The 20,551-nt window shown below is 47.1% G+C and overlaps 1 protein-coding gene across 2 annotated transcripts; it reads right to left on the bottom strand.

Annotated features, from left to right (window-relative positions):
- Nucleotides 1-10,726: 10,726 nt before the first annotated feature.
- On the bottom strand, nucleotides 10,727-20,079 carry LOC106739808 (omega-hydroxyceramide transacylase-like). Of its 2 annotated transcripts, none has more exons than XM_059717343.1 (7): nucleotides 19,589-20,079; nucleotides 16,629-16,861; nucleotides 16,201-16,266; nucleotides 15,464-15,673; nucleotides 14,385-14,445; nucleotides 12,411-12,479; nucleotides 10,727-11,980 (listed from the first exon to the last, which is right to left on the bottom strand). In XM_059717343.1, the coding sequence occupies exons 1-7, from the start codon at nucleotides 19,791-19,793 to the stop codon at nucleotides 11,880-11,882; spliced, it is 945 nt and encodes a 314-aa protein (XP_059573326.1). In that variant the 5' UTR covers nucleotides 19,794-20,079; the 3' UTR covers nucleotides 10,727-11,879. The 2 variants fall into 2 exon arrangements, 1 of the variants encoding a protein (XP_059573326.1); XR_009456602.1 differs by having other exon boundaries at nucleotides 11,903-11,980; nucleotides 15,464-15,594.
- Nucleotides 20,080-20,551: the final 472 nt, after the last annotated feature.

Below are 20,551 nucleotides of genomic sequence, written 5' to 3'. Positions count from 1 at the left end.
GAGGGTCTCAAGCCTAGAAAGACATGAGGATTGCTATTGAAAGCAGCTCCCAGCAACACAACTAGTACTGACTCTTGCAGTGGCAGACTTGGAGGCCCCCTCCCCCTAGCAGACCTGGTAGGTAGGCTGAAGATAGCGTGGGGAATGGTGGGACTTGTGGCTGGGAATCATGTTGGCCTAGGTAAAGTCAGTGTGGTGAGATGGAATTGGAGAGAAAATATGTGAAATAAATAAAAGCCATGACACTTCGAAATAAGCCTCCAGGCTGAACAGACTATCGCTACTCCCATTTGATCTTGAAAACTAAGCTGTCCAGGGCTTGGCTATTATGCAGAGGGGAGAACTGTTTCATAATCCCAGGTGCCACTTATGGGAGCCAGAAGTGCAAGCGGAGTCAGGCCCTTTGTTCTTAGCATGTCTGGGTGCTGTGTGTTGGAACTATGTGCCCCTGACATGGCTGGTTTTATTCACAATAGGTCTGATATACTCAGAGGACACCACAATATTTAGTGCTTTCTTATGGCGAAGTTGGACAGTTTATTCAACAGAAGCAGGTGAACAATTTGTCCCAAGCACAGGTAGCCGTAAGGCCAGTGAAATCTCAGTTTCTGTAACCAGTGGCATGGAGGGGATTGGTGTCTGGCTAGTATTGAATCCAGCTGCCTTTTTCCTCCTAAACCCAATGGCCAGATACTCATTTACAGCTGGCTCTGCAGGGGCAGAGAACAAGACATAACTTCCAAACAAGACCTGTGGCTTTAGAGTCACACTGTCATGCCTTGATTCGTAAGCCATCACACTCCAAATGACTGGAGGGTTGCTTGAAGTCTCATTTATAACCTTCTCGCATCCAGCCTGAAATTCCTAGATGAAAGGCCAGATGAATGCCTGGCAAAACGAGTAACATACACAGAGTACAACTAGGAATTAAACTGGTCCATCATGTCCTAACCCTGGACAGCAAAATATGGGTGTTCTAGTACTTCCCACAGTGCCACTTGGGAATATAAAACAGTTTCCAAAAAAACCCCACAACCGAAAAACCAGACCAGGGGAGCACTCTTCAGATCAGGGCTTGAAAACTTAGCTGGGATCCTGACTTCATTATTGTGGATGCCATTCATACATATAATATAGGCAGAGGTGGTCTGTGCCTCTAAAACCTTGTGTCCTGAATTGACAATGAGAAAATAAAGAAAACCCCTCCACTTCAGAGACTGTTGGTATATAACCAGGACTCTTGGCAAACTCCTTTGAAAAACTCAGCCCGAGTAACTTGCCAAGGCCAACACAACCCATGTGACAGGGCACTTATTGACAGGGCACTTTAAGAAGGGAAGAAACTGCTTGAGGAGCAGCCTGCAGGTGTGGCAGGGGCCAATTAGAGTCAGTTGACCAAAAAGGGGGCTGGGTTTGACGCATATAAGCCCAGGGCGTGAGTTGGTCAAGGAGTCTAGCCCTGAGAGCCACAGGGAGAAGAGCTCCTGGGCAACATCTGAGCTGGGGGTAAGCATCTCTGGAGGTTTGCATAAGAGACTCAAGGGAGGTACAGAGGTCCCAGATGGCCCAGAGTGAAGACAGGTTTATAGACCATGGGGAGGGGGAAAGTGTCAGCAGAGCCAAGGAGCCCAGAGGTCTGTAGCCCAGGAGGGATGGGTGTCAACAGTGTCAGGGAGCTTGTAGATCTCACTGGTGCAGGAGTGGGACCAGGGTCCAGAGATGGGCCAAAGGCCATGGAGGGCCGCAGCTGGAGACTGCTGGAGCTAGGGGAGCCCAGGAGTCTTAATTGGCCTAGGAATGGGGCCTGGACCCAGGGGGCCAGTTAAAGGCTGGAGGTTACAGCTGGGTCAAGGAATCTGTAGCCCAAGACGGGTGAGGACTGGGGCTGGGAGCCCATAGCCCATGTCAGCAGGAATGAGTATCATGTACTAAATAAGCCCTTAAGGCAGAGAATGGAGATACCTGAGATCAGGAGTGTGAGATCTGATTTGGGAAGCCCTGAGGCAGCCTCCCTTTTAAAAAAAAAAGATAACTATATTAAGGCATGGCAGGAGAGAAGGGGAGGGTGCCCAAGACAGCCAGACTAGACAAGGGCAGAGAGGGCTCCAGGTGCATCATGGCCACCCCTGGAGTTAAACCCCGTTACATGAGGTGTGTTGGCCAGGAAGAAGGCCATACAGGAAGGTTACAGGAGCAGCCCCATAAGCAAGTGAGGATTGGTGGTTATATGCTTGCTCCTTCAGTGTTTTAACTTGCCTAGGAGTGGGGCCAGGGTCTAAGTAAGGACCAAAGGCCAGGAGGGCCACAGCCAGAGATGTACAAGGTCAGGGAGCCTGCAGCCCAGGAAGGAGCTGGCTGAGGCAGTGACATATGAATTAAAGGGGGTCTTTTAAAGGAAGGAAAGTCTGGGAGGTAAAGAAGACCCATGGGGTGAGTGTTAGAGGACAGGAGAAAGTGCAAGAACCAGAGGGGGCTTGTGGGGTGCACAAAATAGAGATGCTCAGAATGGGCAGCCTTAGAGATCTGCATAGGGGACACCTAGGAAGCCCAAGAGTGGGAATCTCCTGGTCCTGGGTAAGATCTGAAACTGCACTCTTCCAGGGGCTGGTTAATGTGGTGCGGCCAACTGTGGCAGGGTAGCCTCTATAAAATGCCACACGTTGCCACCTCCAGGAAAGGTGAGTATGGGGTGCCTGAAAACCCCAACTTTCACTGCCGTTTGGGTTATTCTGTGGCAGGAAAAAGGCTAGGGGAGCACATCCCGAAAGAAGAGCACTTACTTGATGGAAGCAAAAAGATGAAAACCCTATAGCAAGTGTGAACTAAGGTGTGGAGGGTGTGTGTGTGTGTGGGGGGGGGGGGATGTGACAGGGCTCTTAGCATGCCAGTCACTTGAAGAGGTGAAGAGGCTGCTTGAGAAGCAGGCTGCAGGTATGGCAGGGGCCAACTGGAGAGCCACCTGGTCAGAAAGGGACTGGGCTTAAAGCATACAAATCTAGGGCCTGAACTGGCTAAGGAATTTGGCCATGAAAGCCACAGAGAGAGGAGCTCCTGGGAAACATCTGAGCTGTGGATAAGCAACTCTGGAAGTATCATCTGCGAGGCATAGGCGTGCTGTCAGGGGTGGGTGGAGCCATGTAATTTGTTCTCAAGGCAGGGAGCAGAGACACCTGAGCTAAGGAATGTGAGATCTGACTTGGGAAGCCCTGAGGCAACCTCTCTTTTTAAAAAAAAAAAGATAAATACATCAAAGCATGACAGGCGAGGAGAAGGAAAGAGTGCCCAAAGAGAGCCAGACAAGACAAGGACCGAGGGGCTTCCATGTGCATCATGGCCACCCCTGGAGTTACCCTGTTACACCATGGCAAAACCAAGAACTCAGCCCAGTTCTCCTAAATAAGTTGCCTTCCTTAATCGCAAAGCAATCCCCCTTTCCTCTGCTTTCACTTAGCACCTTATGTCTAGACTAAAACCAGCACCTAGGCATTCATAAAAGCAGGACTGTCAATGAGGGGAAGCTGAAGCATTGCAACTGAGGAAAACATACTGTGATACCAAAGGGAAGCAGTGTCACCATCAGATCTATTTGCTGAGTAGCTAGCACGCATGCACACACGCACGCACCCACCCATAGATTTCAGTCAAGTTTGAATTAACATTATTTCTATAACATTAATTCAAACTTGACTCAAATGTGTGGGAGCGTTTGTTACCATACATGCTGCAGTATGTGTGCTCTGTAGTTACGGGTATTGGATTAAAAACTGATATTCAGGAAAATGGACTAGATAATCTCTACTGGTCCTTCCAGTCCTATGCCTTTGATCCAGTCAGTAGTTAGACAATTCTAAATGAAGTGCTAGAGGAAGTCACATTTAATGGTATACCAAACAAACTAAACCATTCATCCACCTTACCTTTGTTGCCACCACACGCCACTACTGCAGCTGCGATTGCTCCGCTCGATATTCCAAAGAATTTGGCTGCTGATCCCAGCATCTCAGGTGCTAATTCCTGCAGGGCCTGAATAACTCCTAGCTCATAACCGAGTATGAATCCACAGCCACAAAAGCTAACAGACTGTGCAGGGGAGCCAATGCCGCCTTGATGTGCCTCATCCATTCCCACTCGCAGGAGCTCAACCAGTGTGCGGAGCTGACAGCAGAGGCTGGGAGGCTCTGCGCACTGCTACACAGCACACCGCTTGCTAGCTGCTGGAGTGTGCTAAGCAATCGTACTGTCTTCAGATCTCTAGGACCATAAATGACAGCTGTGAGCAGAGCTGTGACAGGGTTTAAGGCTAGGATTTTTTATATGATACTACTTATTTAAATTACTCCATGCAGTAGTTCCAAAAACACCCCGTAAGTTAGTAAACACCAGGGCTAAAACAACCCACTCATGGAATATATCAGTCAGTCCTGTAAGGTATTCTGTAATACCCATCTACTTGGCAAGTAGTATGGTGACATCTGTGCTTTATTTCAAAATTTATCCTAAGCTATAATTACTACAGGCAACACACCTTTCTTATTCTGGTACATTCAGTATCACAATCTAAGTACTGCCAGCACTTTACCAGGCAGTCTTTCATTTGGCAAAAACATACAGCTGTCTCAAGCAATGCATTTGGTAACTCAAAGAAACAGTCAAACTTTGCATTTCAGTGAGCTCTCCTTACATTGAGAGTCTGGAGCCTGACCCAAACAACTCACCTGTCACCACCTTTAAGCCGGCAGGCCCGGATGAGCTCCATCCGAGGGTGCTGAAGGCACTGGCCGACATCATTGCAGAGCCACTGGCGGGAATATTCGAACGCTCGTGGCGCACAGGCCAAGTCCCGGAGGACTGGAAAAGGGCCAATGTGGTCCCCATTTTCAAGAAGGGGAGGAAGGAGGACCCGGGCAACTATAGGCCAGTCAGTCTCACCTCCATCCTTGGCAAAGTCTTTGAAAAAATTATCAAGGCTCACATATGCGAGAGCCCAGCAGGACAAATTATGCTGAGGGGAAACCAGCACGGGTTGGTGGCAGGCAGATCGTGCCTGACCAATCTAGTCTCTTTTTATGACCAGGTTACGAAACGCCTGGACACAGGAGGAGGGGTGGATGTCGTATACTTAGACTTCAGGAAGGCCTTCGATACGGTATCCCACCCCATACTGGTGAACAAGTTAAGAGGCTGTGACTTGGATGACTACACAGTCCTGTGGGTGGCGAATTGGCTGGAGGGTTGCACCCAGAGAGTCGTGGTGGATGGGTCGGCTTCGACCTGGAAGGGTGTGGGCGGTGGGGTCCCGCAGGGCTCGGTCCTTGGATCGATACTCTTTAATGTCTTCATCAGCGACTTGGACGAGGGAGTGAAGTGTACTCTGTCCAAGTTTGCAGATGACACAAAGCTATGGGGAGAAGTGGACACTCCGGAGGGCAGGGAACAGCTGCAAGCAGACCTGGACAGGTTGGACAAGTGAGCAGAAAACAACAGAATGCAGTTCAACAAGGAGAAATGCAAAGTGCTGCACCTAGGGAGGAAAAATGTCCAGCACACCTACAGCCTAGGGAATGACCTGCTGGGTGGCACAGAGGTGGAAAGGGATCTTGGAGTCCTAGCGGACTCCAAGATGAACATGAGTTGGCAGTGTGACGAAGCCATCAGAAAAGCCAATGGCACTTTATCGTGCATCAGCAGATGCATGACGACTAGGTCCAAGGAGGTGATACTTCCCCTCTATCGGGCGCTGGTCAGACCACAGTTGGAGTACTGCGTGCAATTCTGGGCACCGCACTTCAAGAGGGATGCGGATAACCTGGAGAGGGTCCAGAGAAGGGTCACTCGTATGGTTAAGGGCTTGCAGACCAAGCCCTACGAGGAGAGACTAGAGAAACTGGACCTTTTCAGCCTCCGCAAGAGAAGGTTGAAAGGCGACCTTGTGGCTGCCTATAAGTTCATCACGGGGGCACAGAAGGGAATTGGTGAGGATTTATTCACCAAGGCGCCCCCGGGGGTTACAAGAAATAATGGCCACAAGCTAGCAGAGAGCAGATTTAGACTGGACATTAGGAGGAACTTCTTCACAGTTTGAGTGGCCAAGGTCTGGAACAGGCTCCCAAGGGAGGTGGTGCTCTCCCGTACCCTGGGGGTCTTCAAGAGGAGGTTGGATATGCATCTAGCTGGGGTCATCTAGACCCAGCACTCTTTCCTGCCTATGCAGGGGGTCGGACTCGATGATCTATTGAGGTCCCTTCCGACCCTAACATCTATGAATCTATGAATCTTTCTCTTTTGATGTTGGCTCTGGGATTGCTCTCTTTACTCTTAGGACAGTCTTTGGGCGGTCTCCAGAGCTTTCTGAACTCAGTGGAGAGAGTCTTTTCACCATCAGCAAATGTATGAAAATGCTTGTAGTGACCAACCTTCATTCATTCTCCAATAGGAGAATATTTTGTTTCCTGGTTTGACTACCACTTAGGAGATGTTTTTACTCAGCTGGACAGAATAATGTGCTTGTCTTTTTTCTTAGTGGTTACAGTTAATTTAAAACCAAACAGTATGAGCATTTGGAATGATTCATTATTAGTATAATTGTACTAACTAATGCAGTTTTAGTACTGGTATAAATTAATCCTTTCCACAACTTTAGCTTATATAACACCACCTTTTGAGGGAGACTTCTCAAAGGTTGCTTGCAAGTCCAAATAAAGGAGACCAATCCTTCTGTTTGGTAACCCCTGTAGTAGGGGCTAAATGTTTTGGAGTGGGGGCCACATGGAAAGAGCTTAGCTTTGTGCCTCATAGAGCCTCATGATCTAAGTCCTCCACTGGGCTACCTAGAGAAATTGTGGAATCTCCATCCTTGGGAATTGTGGTATGCACGTCCTTGGAAAATTTGAAGAGCTGGTTAGATAGACACTTGGCTGGGATAGTCTGATGAGGGATAATCCTGCCTCCAGCTCATGATGACTCTTCCAGCCCTATTTTCCTATGATCCAACAGAAACAACCCCCTTGAGAGAAGGTTGTCACAAGTGAGTATTCACCCTGGGAATATCTTTTGCTCAGGAACATAACAGAGATGGACAGAGGCTATTTTTAAAGGCCATGTCTCTGAGCAAATGGCTGCATCACCAACATCCCCACAGAAAGATGACCAGGTGAAGAATCCAGAATAGGCTGCCTGGCCTCAGGACAACGACAAACTGTAGCATGTCGGGCTTCTGGGGGTGGCTGTGAATGTCCCCTGGCATCTCTGCAACCATGCCCCACTCTGCCTTTCCTTCTCACCTTGGGTGCTTTCCCTTCTCACTCACCACACCTTGATGGAATAGTAATAGGAAGACTGCTTATGGGCCTTTGTGTGGCCCCAGTCCAACTGGACCCCCACTGGGGTTTCTCAGCACCCTACTGGTTTCTACTCCTCCCAAGCCCCTTGATGGCCTCTCTAGTCAACCATGCCCCTGTTGGGGCACCTACAGACTTAAGGTTTATTTGCATAGCTCCAGCCCTCCCCTACACCATGCCCCAAGCCTCACTGGTGTTATTGTAATGTTGACTGCCTGTTGGGCTTTGGCCTTGTTACCTGCCACTCTTTTATTCTCAGCTAGGCCTTTTAGCCTAGGCCCACTGTATCAGACCTGGCTTTGAGGCACCAGGTCCAGTTTGGCCATTCTGGGCACCAGGCCCCTGGCCTCTGTTTGGTTGCGCCCCTAGCCTGCCTGGCTCTGTGGCTTCACTCTCTGTCTGCTCTGGGCACCCCTCGGGCATGAATGGGACCTCTGTATACTGCCCTTACAGTCCCAACCCAAACCACTGGTCTAACTTCAGCATAAACAATAAAGCCCTGGGCTATAATATAAACATAAAAGGGAAGCAGCCCTCTGCCTGGTTAAGAGAGAGAACTTTCCCTCACCTCTCACCTAGGATAGCCTCTCAGCTCTGGGCTATATCCTAGCGTAGTGCTTCCCAAACTTTTCAATGTGGCCCTTCCCTCCCAACTCACATCTGCCCATCCCTGTGACTTCATCCACTGATGTTGCCACCCCATTTGGGGTTGTGACCCACAGTTTGGGAACTGCTGTCCTAGTGAGCTCCTCTAGCCTCACCAGGGATCCATATGCAGCACCGTAGTCCCTTCAAGAGCCCTGATGCCAGGAGCTCTTCACCCTGTAGCTGCCAGGGAGAGACTAGCCCAAGTGTCAGGCTTATCTCCTCCCAGGGCCCTGCACCTTGTGGGTCAGCAGACTTCCTGGGCTGCCTGCTAATTGGCCCAACTGCCCCTTTGCCAAAGTGCCCTGCAGTGCTCCCTGGCTGGGCTGTTTCTGCCCTAAAGGAACAGAGAGCCCCAGGCTGGCTCCGTGGCCTCACTCTCTGCCTGCCCCAGGCTCTATGTTGCACAAGATCCCAGATTCATAGCAGAGATGAGACCAGACCTGGGAGACCTTAGGATCGTTCAGGCTAGGGACAGAAATTCCACATAAACCGGAATAAGTGCCCAGAAACCGGTTCAAACCTGTAACACAATAGAAGTTAAGTGCGTGTGAACCGCTTTCAAAATGGCCAGAACTGGTTTCAGATAAACCTGGATGGAAGTAGCATCAGACTTAGGTGATTTAGGTTAAATCAGTCGATTTAACTTCTGTTCCAGATCCCCACATATTGCAAAGATATGGAACTGCACCAGCAGTGAGTGTTCCTGTCGGTGGTTAAGAAATTCCTTTGTTAACCCCCCAGTCTTTGCTGTCCTTCCAGGTTCCTGAGGGGTCTGGAGAATGCTTTAGGGGGAGTGTTGAAGGAACCAGGGCCTTGGAATTGCTGAGGGAATTGTTCCAAGCTGGCTGAAACACAGGGGTCGACTACCTGAGATGCATTTCTGATACATGGCCTGCATCAGAGTGATCCAGTGGTAGGGACAGTGATCGGCCAGGCCTCAAAGGTTTTACAAGCATGTGGGAGTTGCCATTTGAATGGCATCTGCCCAGACGAGGCCAGGCCTGGTGAAGACAGGTGACTTATAAAGAAGTTGCACCTCGTAGTGAAATGTGTATCCTCCTCTGGAAGGCCAACCCACAGAATTGAAAATACCATCAATGTGGGTTTTGATCCAGAACCCTGTGAAGTCTAAAGGTGTCTGGCCTTCAGATTAGGCCCTACATGATTGTTACACCGCTCTTTGAAAAAAGCAGCTGTCAGACGAATAGCGAGTACAGCAAACAGGCAAAAAGCCAGATTGGTATGAGATAATAAGCAGGGATAGGGGAGGGGGGACCTCAAGCAGTCATCCTGGCATTACCAATGACAAATGCGCAGGTTGCTTTGGCAAACCAGGAGAGGATGCTCTCAGATTCCTGAAAAGAGGTACAGCACACAGCTCAGACTTGTTCCTGTTGCCAAATATTTAGTCATGCCATAGGATATGGTGAATCAGGGTGTACCTTGAGAGCACTCCTGCTCGAAAGGTCTCACTAATGAGGGAAGACGTGCTATGAATTATTCCCTGTTACTTTTTCAGGGTCACAGACTGCAAACCTCCTCCCACGACTGTATTCTTAATAAGGGAGTTATGTCAGAGAACCTTGTATTTTAACCTGCATATGCCTTGGATCCTTAGGCTATAGCCAATTAAGAATCAATTATGAAAAAGGTTGTATCTATTCATCAGACTGTTCATTATGCATTTGGGGCACTGATTCACTGGCTCATACTGGACTGTATTCTCAGTGCAAACACTTGGCCTCCTTGGGCTCTGAAATTAAACGGGAGATAAGGAATGATATCACTGACTAATTAAAAGATGGATTCTGTGCTTAGATACATACATAGTGCAACTCCTATTGACTTTTATTCATTTAAGTTATAACTATGTTGGTGCAGGAACCATCTCATTACAGCATGTTCAGGGGCCTCCAGCATGTCCCCACAGTCAAAGTACCACCATTTCACTTAGATTCTCATATACTTGGCATGGCAGTATCTAACACTGGGACTTGAGAGCACACCTGGCAGTAATGACTGATTAATGTCTCACAAGGTTTCCACGGATCTGTGGAAAATAAATCTCCTCACCTTCAGTCCAAGTTACCTTGTGCTTTGGATCATAAGTGATTGCACAAAAGCATGATGAGAAACTCACACCAGCTTGCATTGGGGAGTCTGCGCCTTTCCCCCACAGGTGTGTCAGCCAGGCAGAACATTGTTGTGCCCGAGTCGTTTGAACAAAGAGCTCATTCAGGTCATAGTGACTGTCTTACATTTGTGGGGAAAGGTCATTAGCAAACTGGAGAGGAGCTAGGGGAAAACAGGGGAAAAAGCCAAACAAACGACCACACACACTCAAATGTTTTGAAGTAAAGGAGGGAACATACTGAGCTTAGCTCAAAGCATGTGAGCAGTCTGGGTGGAGAGGACTCCAGCTCTGTCTGATTCCAGAGGCTCCATCCCTAGCGCAGTCTTGGGCTACTGGTACATGAGCAAAATATTTAATCCATCACTGCATCATCGTATCTTAGAAATGTGGAGTTGGAAGGGACCTCCCTCAGAAGATCCCCTTGTCCAACCCCCTGCTCCAGTCAAGATCATCCTTCTCCAAACCATCACATACAAGTGCTCATCTAACCTAGTCCTAAATGTACAGGAACAGCCCTGACATACTTGTACTCTCGTTGGCTGATTTATCCATAGGATTTTGACATATGAACGCAGGAGCCACAGACAAACTAAAATTTCCGTTGATGCCTCTTTTTTTTTTTTGGACTTTATCTATGAACAGGGTGGCTGGCCTTTGAAACTAACTTGTCTGGACTTGCACAATGAGTAGCCCATTATGAACAGCATACAATTACAGTATAGTCAGCCACAACCACTTAGAGATCATAAACCAGGTCTGCAAGATTACATTATGGAAAAAAAAAACCATCAGGCAGGGTTCCTTAATATTTCAGATGACATTGAGCTGCATGGAATTGCAGATGCCCTGAGGTATAGGCTGAGGATTCAGGGTGTTCTTGATCAACTGGTCTGAAATTAATCAAATGAAATTCAATTAGGACAAGTGCAAAACTTTACTCTTAGGAGAGAACAATTGCATGAACGGATACATATAGAGGAATGCCTAAGCAGGCTTCAGTATTGCAAAAACAGATCTAAGGCTTAGGGTAGAGCATACGTTGACAATGAGCCAACCATGTGCTTTTATTGTGAGACAAGCCAAAGGCATACTGGATAGGAATAACACAGAAGTGTTGCTTGGAAGTCAACAAAAGCAATTCTTCCACTTTATGTGGCACTGGTAAAGCCTCACCAGGAGTACTGTGTCCACTGCAATTCAATAAAGATGCAGACAAATTCATGAAAGTCTGGAACAGAATAACAAACTTGGTGGTGGTTATGTTAAGGGCTACAGGAAAGATGGGGTTTCAGCTAATAGTTTTTTGATATGCATTTGATTTCCTTAGAAAATTATTTAATTAAAAATTGTATGCTTGACAACACAAACATTTCAGCTGAAACTACATTTTAGCCTTTGACACATTTTTAAATGTTTCCATGAAAAACAGCAGTACAAATTAATACTTTATAGGTAGTGTAACTGTATGGTGCTGTAAATTTTTTAATATCATGATTAGTGGTTACATACATGACTTCTGTGTGGCAAAAACCACAAATGAATTCTTCACGTCAAATGAACATCAATAAAACAGTTGTTATATCATGTAATTAGCTATTGTGTATACATTGCAGCTTCCTGAAAACTTATTCTAGCAAGGTTTTAGAGGATAACCCAGAATGCACAGTCCTAAATGTCTCCCTCTCCATACCCACCAATATAAGAACTCTCCTCCTCCTGAAACTTCCCTTTCAGTCTTCATTAGGCTTTTGCAGACAAAATTATCTTTTTTGCAGATATTTGATGTAATTCCAGAAACTCTGCAAGAAGATCTCAGCCAAGGCATGCAGCAATCCAGATAAATTCCTGTTCTTCTGGACATCTGACTCAGCAGCAGAAACCAGAAAGGAAACAGAAAAAGAAACCAACAATGCAAATATTAAAAAAAAGATTCATGGTTGCTAAAAGATCTGTCAAAAGAAGATATCAGAAATAGGACTATGGTCCATTTCACTTCGAGCTTTCTGAACTGGGCTTTGGTGATGTCTGTTACTCTTAAGTTTTCATGTAGGCCATCTGGGTATCTAAATATGAATCACTCCTAGACACCTCCAGTGTCTCCCCATTGACTGTGTAGGGATCTGAGACACCCAAGCTAATCAAATAGAATCTCCTTTGGGAGCAAGAAGCCCAGTACTAGAGGAATGCAATGTCTAGGCTTCATCCTGCCCTTGGTACATAACATCCTGCAGTTCCCAAGATAAGTGTAATTCAACTAATGAAAACCACAGAAAGAAAAGAGGACCCCTGACCTGGAAGCCTGTGCTGCAGCTGCCCATGGGAAGTCTTCTTTGATGTTCTGGTTACTGTTCCATGTTCCTCTGTCAAAAGTAACAAAAATGTACCTGAGGTTTCACAAATACTCACACAGAACTAGGCAGCTACATGGATGATGCTGTGTGCAAGAGAGTCTTGTCTATGGTGGCAATGTAATGTCTTCTGCCTCTTCAATCCACTGTTAACCTGAGTCTCATACTGGTGCACAGGATGAATTCAGGCACAAATCAGAGATGAATGCACAGGCACAGAACTGAACCTGGGGTTACCTGGGATCTAGTCCCAGCCCCACCCTAGAGTTCATGTCAGGTCACTTCGGGTGGAAATCTATCCCCCTTTGGGTGCCTAAATGGGAGTTTTCCTGCCACATAAGGCAGCTTTTTGATTTCATTACTCTGCTTTGCACAAGCAAACGTGTGCATATATATTATTATATAAGAGGGGATGGTGCGTGCTTGTATATTGTGCAGGCTTGAGAGGATATGCAGCAGCTGGGCCAGTACACAGCTGTGTGCAGGTCATGAAATTTTAGGAGACAAAATCCCATGACCAATGGGTGTTAGTGGCCAGAGGAGGAGTGTCCTTGCATGTTTTAACCCCAGTGGATAAGTGGTTAGGGGCACTTGTCCAAGAAGCAGAAGATCTGGGGTATAGGATCCCTCCCCTACCCCAGGTTAGACACCTTCCAGTGCTCACCTTGAAGCCAGGCAAGAGTGGGAATATGTGGGGCCCGGAGGCAGTGAACAAGTCAGATCATGTATGGCTCAGTAAAAGAGTTGCTGCTCTACAAAGCAAAGGTATAACAGGGCAACACTGTGTCCTGGGCAGCAATGCATTCCCCACATGTTCCTGCTTTTGGCTGCACAGAGGGCAGGGCAGGGCAGAGGTTTGCTGCTGCTGGTGAGAGGGTGGGGTAGGAGGGGGTGTCACCTCCTAACATGCAAGTGCAGGAGCCCAAAAGCCACTTTTTCTGGTGGCAAAAAAGGAGCTGAAATCTTCCTGTGCAACAGCAACCCTTCAGCCATTGCTTCTGCACCCACACACTCTTTAGGTAGTGCCCAGGGCTTATGCCCTGCTCGCCCACGCATGGTTATAACTAGCACTAGGAGGCAAAGGGGCTGTGTGCTAGTCTGGACCCCTATGCCTAGTGGGGCAGAAACTTCTTTGCTGCTCTATGGTTATACTGCCTCACTGCAAGGTGTACTGCTCATGGCCAAAAGGAAGACTGAAGAGGCAATAGGAAAATACCTTATCTGTCAGCTGCTAAGACTTGGGAGAGCCCTCCTCATTCTTCTGGGACTCATGCTGATGTACATGTAGCTGCCCAGCCAGTGCAGCATGCAGGCTACTGAGCAGACATCATATATGTATTTATAGTCGCACTGGATGGGTATTATAGAATCATAAATAATTAGGCTTGGAAGGGACTTCAGGAGGTCATCTAGTCCAACCCCCTGCTCAAAGGAGGACCATCCCCTTTTATATAATCCCTGCCAATGCCTTGTCTAGCTGGGTCTTACAAATAGAATAATAATAGAATCATAAATTGATTTCCTCTTTAGAAATCAATCCTAGGATATGGAAACCTAAGACACTGGCATTATAGAGGCAAGGATTTTTCTGGTGGTCTCTTTTATTGGATCGACTTGATATTTCAGCTTCAGGCACAAAATGCCCTTCCTCAGGTCAAAAAACTTGCCTCATATATTTCCTGGCCAATGCTGCAGCCCTACCATGTGTACTGTATGTCACCTCTGCACAAGGCCTCAGAGGACCAGCACAACTCCAGTTACAGGGTTTTCTGCTAAAGCTCTTGCATCTCCTGCTTTCAGCTATGAAAGTTCCTAAATACCAACCTTAAGGATTCCAAGCAGCATTTTATTCAGCTTGTCTCCTAAGTGTCAGTGCCAGAGGGAAAGAACATAATTTATTTGTTATGCAGCACTTACTGTTGATTTGCAGGTAGAAAACGGTATCACGATATCCTTGTTCATATATTTCACGTATGTCCTGGAGAGGAATACCATTCTAAGGTCATAAAATAGGGATTTTTTTTTTTGCAATGTACAGAGCTTTAATAACTAGAATGACTGTGATTGGTGACTGCATCCGAAGAGACACCATTTTCAAAGGCCTTAAAAGAGGGCTAGACTTTCTCAAAGCTGCCCCTGGACACATTGTTTTGGTAGTACAAGATTTCTAGCAGTACAACAGTAACGAGCACTGTGGGGACTCAGCCACAGGTTCAGAGGGACCCCTCGGCCACAAAGGCATGCTTTCCAGCAATGGGTCATTAGGAGGCTGCTTCGTAGCGCTCCCCACCCCGAGTCAGCCCAGATGGGCTCCCAGGCAGCCTGAATGCCCAGTTAGTCTCAGGCGCCCCAGCAACCTGTAAAGTTCCCCATCTGCAGGCAGCCATAGATAGCAAGGATGATGGGGCCTCTGCTGCCACTGCTGAGAGACCACTCACCCTTTCAAGGTCCCAGTATGCCTGCAGACCACTGTTGGCTCCTGGGATGCAGGCACATCAGGATCTTAACCTGGCTTGGGAGCCAGATCACAGCTGACCTCTGATCTGACTCCTGGGCTCCATGGTGGGATCTTTATTAGTGATGCAACCTGGGTGCTGGTTTGCCAGTCTGGAAGTCTTGAGAGCTCGCCCCTGTGCAGGCTGTCAGGGAACCAGCTGTTCTCACTCCCTCCTTTCCCTTGGAGGTGGGAGGAAAAGTAGAGCACTGTCGGATCAGGGCATGGGGGTACTTCTAAGACCCTCTACAAAAAACTTGCTGTTTTAAACAGTCATTCCTCTGTGGCCGGTATTGCCTTTTTGGGGGCTTCTTTATGTTTTTGTTTTTTTACATATCATTGTTATCTTGAGCTAATTGGAGCCCTCAGATAATCTGCAAAGGGTCTGATAGAAGCATGGGACATTCTTTTGAGGCAGCTCTTGAGCTGGAGTAAATTGGGCAGAGCTCCAGGAGTTGTGACTAGTCGCACCAGACACAGCTCTGTCCCTAAGACTACTTACCAGCCATAAAGGAGGAAATATGCCATAGGACATCCTGCACAGGTTCTCAACTGAGATCTGAAAACTGCAGTCAAGGACCTTGATAGTGTAGAAAGCAGCTGGACAATCTCTTGGACATATGTCATTCTCCCCTGCAAATGGTGATACGTAAATTGTAGTTTCTGGGTCAGAGAGAGGATGCAGGCTCGTGAATCCTCCATCAATATATCGCTGAGGAAAACAAAGCACATGTTTTAGGAGGACCCTCCCAGTGCTGTTGTGTAGACCAGCCCGTAGAGGCCCCAGTTGAAACCAAAGTCCCATTGTGCTATGGCAAAGAGCGAGTGCCTGGATGAGCCCAACAGATTGAAAAGATCAAACGGAGAAAAGCAACAGGGAAAAAGAGTGGGAGTCACGTGCCCAGGGTAACACAGCATCTTAATGGTAAATCAGTGAGCCTCTGCCTGTACCACCTGTTATGGAAAGCTGGTAGCAATGAACAGCACCTTAGGGATTTCCCAAATCACAGCCACTGACTCAGGAATATCATCAGGAATGTATTGCAAGGCAACAATACATTGAGGGGGTTTAGGGTGGAGATATGGGCCAGAATGTTTTGGGTAGCAAGGATCTAAGCAGCAAGAGGCCAGGAGGTACGCATCATCCCCGTCATGTCTGGGAGTCCACAACATGGCCCAGGTTGGTGCAAACACTCTTATTGCCACCCCTGCCCACATAATAGGTACCAAAGAGCTTACCACGCCTCGGAAGGAAGGAGGGATCCATCCACATAGGCAAGGAATAAAGCAGCTGCAGAGCACTGCCTACAGCCAAAGGAGAGAATAAGAGTAAACGCATTTGTAGTGAAAAAGATGGGACCTCTCCTATTTAGTGCTTTGCATTCCTCATTTCACAGACTAGGAAACTGAGGCACAGAGTGGCAGTACCTTGGACAATGTCACTCAGCAGATCAATGACCAAACTAAGAAGAGAAACTATGATTCTTTTGGCTGCATCTGTGGTTTTCCATGAAACCAATGGTGGGTTTGTGGTTTTGCACTTGGCCCACATGAAGATCAACTAAACATGGACAATTCAGCCCTCCTGAAAAGCACACTTACTGTTCTAACTCTGGGATTTTTATCACCTTTATTCCAAACTGCAAGGAAAACAAAGTCTGTTTTACCTGAATGACCTCCTCCTTTGAGCAGAAGTCTGAAATTACAACTTTCTGGCCATCTGGCAGACGTGTGAGACCAATATGAAGCCTCCCGGAGGCCAGCTGGTGACAGTTTTCTTTTAGGCTTTTGTACAATCCCTTTTCCAAGAGCTTAAAGAAATTGGAACCTGAAGAGAAGGGGCCGAGGAGTGATTTCTTATTTTTCTCCATTACTGCATAGTAAAATTCATCCACAATTTCTAGGGTAAAAAAAAGAGAAGTGATCATTACAACCAAGTCTTCAAGTCTTAACTGCTGCTCATGGGGCCCAGTCAAGTCAAAGGGAGTTAGGTGCCTGTATCTCACAGGTGGTTTGTTCTCCTGGGGATTTCTACTTAATCCAATTCAGCCTGTTATTACCAGTGCAAACAAACCCCAGGAAGGGATGAGAGGGAAAGCTGAGACCAGGTGCTTGGTCTCTATTGTTGTTCAGATGCTTCTTTGAGGGTCCAAGCTGGCCAAGAATAAAGGGAACCTGGAGAGCAGACTAAATAGGGCAAGGAGGGGCTGTGGGTCCTGGCCAGGTAGCCTGAAGGCAGCTTAATCACAGGGAGAGAGGAAAATGTCATTTGAAATAGAAACATGTTGTTTGTTTTTAAAGATGCTTGGCCATCTACTTTCACACTCTGGGCCTTCTGCCTCTCTTCCCTTAGCTACAGTAAGTGGATTGAACCAGTCTCAGCAGCTCTCCTTTCTATGTCAGTCCTTGCAGGATGGAGCGTCTCAAACCTAGAAAGCCATGAGGATTGCTATTGGAAGCAGCTCCCAGTACCAAACTCAGTGCTGACTCTGCCAGTGGCAGAGGCCCTCTTCCCCTAGCAGACCTGGTAGGCTGGCTGAAGAGAGTGTGGGGTATGTTGGGGCTTGTGGCTGGGAATCATGTTGGCTTAGGTAAAGTCAGTGTGGTGAGATGGAATAGTAGAGAAAATGTGTGAAATAAATAACAGCATGACACTTAAACAGGCCTTCAGGCTGGACAGATTATCACTACTCCCATTTGATCTTGAAAACTAAACTGTCTGGAGCCTGGCTACTATGCAGAGGGGAGACTTGTTTCATAATCCCAGGAGCCACTGATGGGAGCCAGAAGTGCAAGCGGAGTCAGGCCCTTTGTTCTTAGCATGTCTGGGTGCTGTGTGCTGTAACTATGTGCCCCTGACATGGCTGGTTTTACCTGTAACAGGCCTGAAATGCTCAGGGGACACCACGATATTTAGTGCTTTCTTACAGCAAAGCTGGACAGTTTATTCAACAGAAATAGGTGAATGGTCTGTCCCAAGCATAGGTGGCCATAAGGCCAGTGGAATCTCAGTTTCTTTAATCTGGCATGGAAGGGAGTAGTGTCTGCTAGTATCAAATCCAGCTGCCTTGGCCTCCTAAACCCAGGTGGAGACAGAAGTGACAATTTGCACCCAATGGGCCACAGAAAGCAGTTTATATCTGTGACCAAACACAAGTGCACGGCTGCAGACAGTTTAAAAAATGGCTGACGGGGTGAAAATCTGATCCCTCATTTGTATGAGGTATTAGATAAGGATATTTCAAAATGTAGCATGTTTTGTAACTTGTCTGCAAAGCTCCTCACCTGTTGCTGTAGTCAGAATGGGAAGAGGGAAAGGGAGCAGGAGGAGTCTCTAAACTCACCAAGGAGAACCAGGGGAAAATAGGTGAGGCTTTGTTCCCCTGGGCACCACCTGGGATAACAAGGAATAACGGGCACAAATTGATTGACAGCAGGTTCAGGCTTGATATCAGGAGGCATTAATTTATGGTTAGAGCTGCCAGGCTCTGGAATGGGCTCCCAAGGGAGGTGGTGCTCTCCCCTATCTTGGGGGTCTTTAAGAGGTTGTTGGATAGATATCTGGCTGGGTTATTATGATCCCAGCCAAACTCATTCCTGCCCAGGGCAGGGGGGTCAAACTTGATTCTGTTCAGGTCCCTTCTGACCCTAGAAACTATGAAACTGAGTTCAGTCTGGGGGGTTTTCAGCCCCCTCCTGAAGGTTGGTGCAGGTGTATTAGAGCCCTCCCAAGGTGGGGGTGGGCTCCAATTCACCCACCCTTCAGCACCAGCTGGGGAGTCTCAAGAAAAGTTCCCTCCACTGTCTTTCCTTCCTCCCATTCTGAAAAGAGTAGCACTGGCAGAGAGGAATAGTTGTTGCTATAGGCAGCTGGCTGCAGGCTCCCAGCCAGCAGCTAGATCCCCCCTGGCCCCTGTAACCAACAGTGAACTTCTGTTTGGTCTGCAGTACTGTTGTAACTTAGAACACTTTGCAAAAATCGTTCTGAGTTGCAGCTTGGAGCTGCACTTCTGTCTGCACCAGTGGGCAGACGCTCATTTACAGCTGGCTCAGCAGAGTTTGGTATAACTCCCAAACAAGACCTGTGGCTTTAGAGAAAATAAGATGGGGGTGGGGGGAATGGACAGACAGTGTTTAGATAAGGGCTTGAAGACTGAGCTGAAATCCTGACTGCTATTTTGGATGCTGTTCATACATACAGGCAGAGAGGGCCTCTGCCCCTAAAACTCTGTGGTCTGAACTGACAAGGAGGGGAAGCTAAAGAAGCATTGCAGCATAGGAAAACCTACTGTGATAACAAAAAAAGAGCACTATGTCAACTTCAGATCTGTTTGCTGAGTAGCTAATACATCACACACACACACACACACACACACAAGACATTAATTCAAACTTGACTCAAATGTGTGGGAGCGTTTGTTACCATACATTCTGCAGTACGTGCGCTCTGCAGTTACGGGTATTGGATTAAAAACTGATATTCAGGAAAATGGACTAGATAATCTCTACTGGTCCTTCCAGTCCTATGCCTTTGATCCAGTCAGTAGTTAGACAATTCTAAATGAAGTGCTAGAGGAAGTCACATTTAATGGTATACCAAACAAACTAAACCATTCATCCACCTTACCTTTGTTGCCACCACACGCCAATACTGCAGCTGCGATTGCTCCGCTCGATATTCCAAAGAATTTGGCTGCTGATCCCAGCATCTCAGGTGCTAATTCCTGCAGGGCCTGAATAACTCCTAGCTCATAACCGAGGAGAAATGCACAGCCACAAAAGCTAACAGACTGTGCAGGGGAGCCAACATCGCCTTGATCCACCTCATCCATTCCCACTCACAGGAACTCAATCAGTGCACGGATCTGAAGGCAGAGGCTGGGAGGCTCTGCGCACTGCTACACAGCACACCGCTTGCTAGCTGCCTGAGTTTGCTAAGCAATCCTACTGTCTCCAAATCTCTAAGACAATGAGTGATAGTTGTGAGCAGAGCTGTGACAGAGTTCAAGGCTCATTCTTTTACATGATGCTACTTACTTAAGTTACTCTATGCAGTAGTTCCAAAAACACCCCGTAAGTTAGTAAACACCAGGGCTAAAACAACCCACTCATGAAATGCATCCGTCAGTCCTGTAAGGTATTCTGTAATACCCATCTACTTGGCAAGTAGTATGGTGACATTTATGCTTTATTTCAAAATTTATCCTAAGCTGTAATAATTACAGTCAACACACCTTTCTTATTCTTGTTAAGAATTGCATAATCTATGTAACTGACAGCATCTTAACAGGCAATCTTTCAGTTAGCAAAACCATACAGCTGCTTCAAGAAAAAAGGTTTGGTAACTCAAAGAAACACTTAAGTTCAGTAAGCTGTCTTTCCAATGAGAGTCTGGAGCCTCACCCAAATAATTCACTCATCATCTTTTTTCTCTTTTGATGTCGGCTCTGGGATTTTTCTCTTTACCCTTAGGACAGTCTTTGGGCAGTCTCCAAAGCTTTCTGAACTCAGTGGAGAGATTCTTTTCACATCAGCAAAAGTATGAAAATGTTTGTAGTGACCATCTTTCATTCATGATTTCTGTATATTT

The sequence above is a fragment of the Alligator mississippiensis genome, chromosome 14 (genome assembly GCF_030867095.1).
Source record: "Alligator mississippiensis isolate rAllMis1 chromosome 14, rAllMis1, whole genome shotgun sequence".
Classification (NCBI taxonomy): Eukaryota; Metazoa; Chordata; order Crocodylia; family Alligatoridae; genus Alligator; species Alligator mississippiensis.
The sequence above is the reverse complement of the archived record's forward strand: the minus strand, read 5'-3'. Positions and strand labels throughout refer to the sequence as shown.

Coding starts and splice junctions, on each gene's coding strand:
- LOC106739808 (XM_059717343.1), bottom strand. CDS start 19,793: ATGGATGAGGTGGATCAAGGCGATGTTGGCTCCCCTGCACAGTCTGTT. Junction 15,674..16,200: donor CTCCTTCCTTCCGAGGCGTG/GTAAGCTCTTTG, acceptor TGTTTTCCTCAG/CGATATATTGATGGAGGATT. Junction 12,480..14,384: donor TTTCTACCTGCAAATCAACA/GTAAGTGCTGCA, acceptor TACTTTTGACAG/AGGAACATGGAACAGTAACC.